Raw genomic sequence first — 2,251 nt, forward strand, 5'->3', positions numbered from 1 at the left:
CCCCCCGCCCCATGCCAACTTGTGTTGGAGTGGTTGGACTAAGGTTAGGGTTAGGCATGGGATTGCACCGACAATTAGAAATGAGGAAGTTGCCTGGGGGCTTAGGACGGAGGTAGGTTGAAGACTGATGTGGGTGTCAGGATTGGAGATAGGAGTGGGTTAAAGGTGTTCATGGGATAAGCAGTCCCGACCTTTGTCCCCCACCTGCCTCACCCGTTCCTGCAGCATCCCGCTGAGGTCCCCATATGGTGCATACTCCTGGGCAAAGGCGAAGTGTCGGGGGGTCTGCAGGGGTCCTGCCAGGGTCTGGAGTAAGCCCGGATGTGATGAGACACAGCGGCCCACACAGAACTCTCTCAGAAAGGTGGTTCTCAGGACCAAGTCCCGACGCAGGAGCTTCAGAGCCACAGCAGGACCTGCCAGGGAGATGGGTGCAGGAAGGAACTCAGGGAGCTCTGACCTTGCTGTGGGGCCTTAGACAAACTGCTTAACCTCTCTGAGCCTCAGATGTCCCATGTGCAAAAACAAGAGTGGCGGTTTCTGACCTCTCTGTGCTTCCAGTTTGTCCTTGTGTGAAGTAGGGGTTGAAGGTGACCTTCCCTGAGGACTCTTCCTGTTCCCTGTGACCTTGCACAACTGTCTTACACTCTGAGCCTCAGTTTTGTCTCAAAGTAGAGGATGTGGTGACCTGAGTTCCTATCCATGCTGCACTCCTGCCTTGCTGTGTGGCCTCAGGCAAGTCTCTTACCTTCTTTGGATGAGCTCTGTTTATTGGAAGGTCAAAGAGCTCTTAACTTTCTGAGAGCCCCCATCAAGAAGGGCTCTCATCATCTCCTGAGGACGCTCCTTGTCAGTGGCTTCTGAGAACCCTATTATGGGGAAGTTCCAAAATTTGGCATTTGGTGGCCAAACTCACCTCCCTGGCGAGGCCGGGCAAGGAGTACGCGGCCATAGGAGCCAGAGCCGAGCTCTCGGATGAGACGATACTGGACACGCAGATTTCTTAGTGGGGTTACCCTGGTGGCCGTCAGCTCCACGAGCCGTTGGAGGGCCGTGGCTGTGTCCTCCTGTAGGAGACGAGCAGAAGTGGGGAGGGGGTGAGTCTGGGGCCCACTGAGAGCAATGGGGGAAATTGGAGGCCCAGCCCAGGGCTGATGTGGGGTGCCAGGGTTATAGGGTCATTGTCCCCAGGGTGGAGGATGAGTCATAATGACTCACTGGCCTTAGGGCCACCTGTTTTTGTGTCCTAGAGGGGTTAAGGGTGATTGTCTCTGAGACCCTGCCCACCTCCATCAGTGGGAACCACCAGGAGCCCCCCGCCCGGAGTTGGGGCTGCATCCTCAGCCTACACAACCCCCACCCCACCCTTCTCTCTCTCCACCCTCCTCATCCTGTGCTTTGTTCTTTCTTTCTGAGCCCATTTCTGCAGTGGCCTCAGTCTTGCTGTGTGTCCTTGGGTTTGCATTATTCTGGGTCTCTGATGTTTCTCTGTTTCCCTGTCTCCTGCATTGCTTCCTGTGTGTTTGCTCACTGTCCCTCCTCGTGTCTATCTCTGACTCTGTCGGCCTTTCCTCGTCTCCCGTCTCTCACCTCTGGGTCCCCATCCTCATGGTTCTCGGAGTCCCTTAGCTCCATGTCAGGGTCCCCTGGCGTCAGCCGGCCCTTGAGCGAGCACCTCCTGTCTGGGCCCACCGAGCCCCACTGGCCCCACAAGCCCAGCAGAGCTGAGGTCTAGAGCCCGTCTCAAAGAGCCTGCCTCGGCCTCCCTCTGCCTGTCTGAGTCAGGATTTCTCTGACGTCCTCTGCCCGACTTCTGCCCCCTCGCCGGCCCTGGTCTCCGTGTGTCCGTCTGTATTATCCTATCGACCTTTCTGCTCCCTCTTGAACCTCCTTGCCTTCTCTGACCTCGCAGTATTGTTGCTTCTGTGTGATGATCTTTTTCAGTCTCTCTCCTCCCTCCCTGTCCCGACTCTCGTCCCCACTGTTGTCCCCACTGCCTGTCATTCAGGATATCCCACACTCCGTGGCCCCCGTTCTTCTCTGTCTCTACTTCTCTGTTACCCCGCTCGGCCTCACTCTGGCCTGCTCTTCTGAGCGTCTCTGTCTCCCTCCTCCTGCCTTTGTTCCTGACTCCCTCTCAGAGCCTTTGTCCCTCCCTTTCTCTGGGCCTCGGACAGGGGTGTGTGTGACAGCTCAGAGACATCCTGTCCCCCCCACACCCCTCCCTCACCCCCCTGACCCTCTGCCCCCC

At 57.3% G+C, this 2,251-nt stretch overlaps 1 protein-coding gene across 1 annotated transcript in view; it reads right to left on the minus strand.

The window, feature by feature from the left end:
* SBK3 (SH3 domain binding kinase family member 3) overlaps window positions 1-1,635 on the minus strand; it is a 3,626-nt gene extending 1,991 nt beyond the window's left edge. The window contains exons 1-3 of the mRNA XM_077756939.1: window positions 1,591-1,635; window positions 917-1,067; window positions 214-416 (exon numbers count right to left, since the gene is read on the minus strand). Of these exons, the coding sequence (XP_077613065.1) occupies window positions 214-416; window positions 917-1,067; window positions 1,591-1,635 (399 nt within the window). The remainder of the gene's footprint in view (window positions 1-213; window positions 417-916; window positions 1,068-1,590) is intronic.
* Window positions 1,636-2,251: the final 616 nt, after the last annotated feature.

Source organism: Crocuta crocuta, unplaced genomic scaffold (assembly GCF_008692635.1).
Source record: "Crocuta crocuta isolate KB4526 unplaced genomic scaffold, BGI_CrCroc_1.0 scaffold142, whole genome shotgun sequence".
NCBI lineage: Eukaryota > Metazoa > Chordata > Mammalia > Carnivora > Hyaenidae > Crocuta > Crocuta crocuta.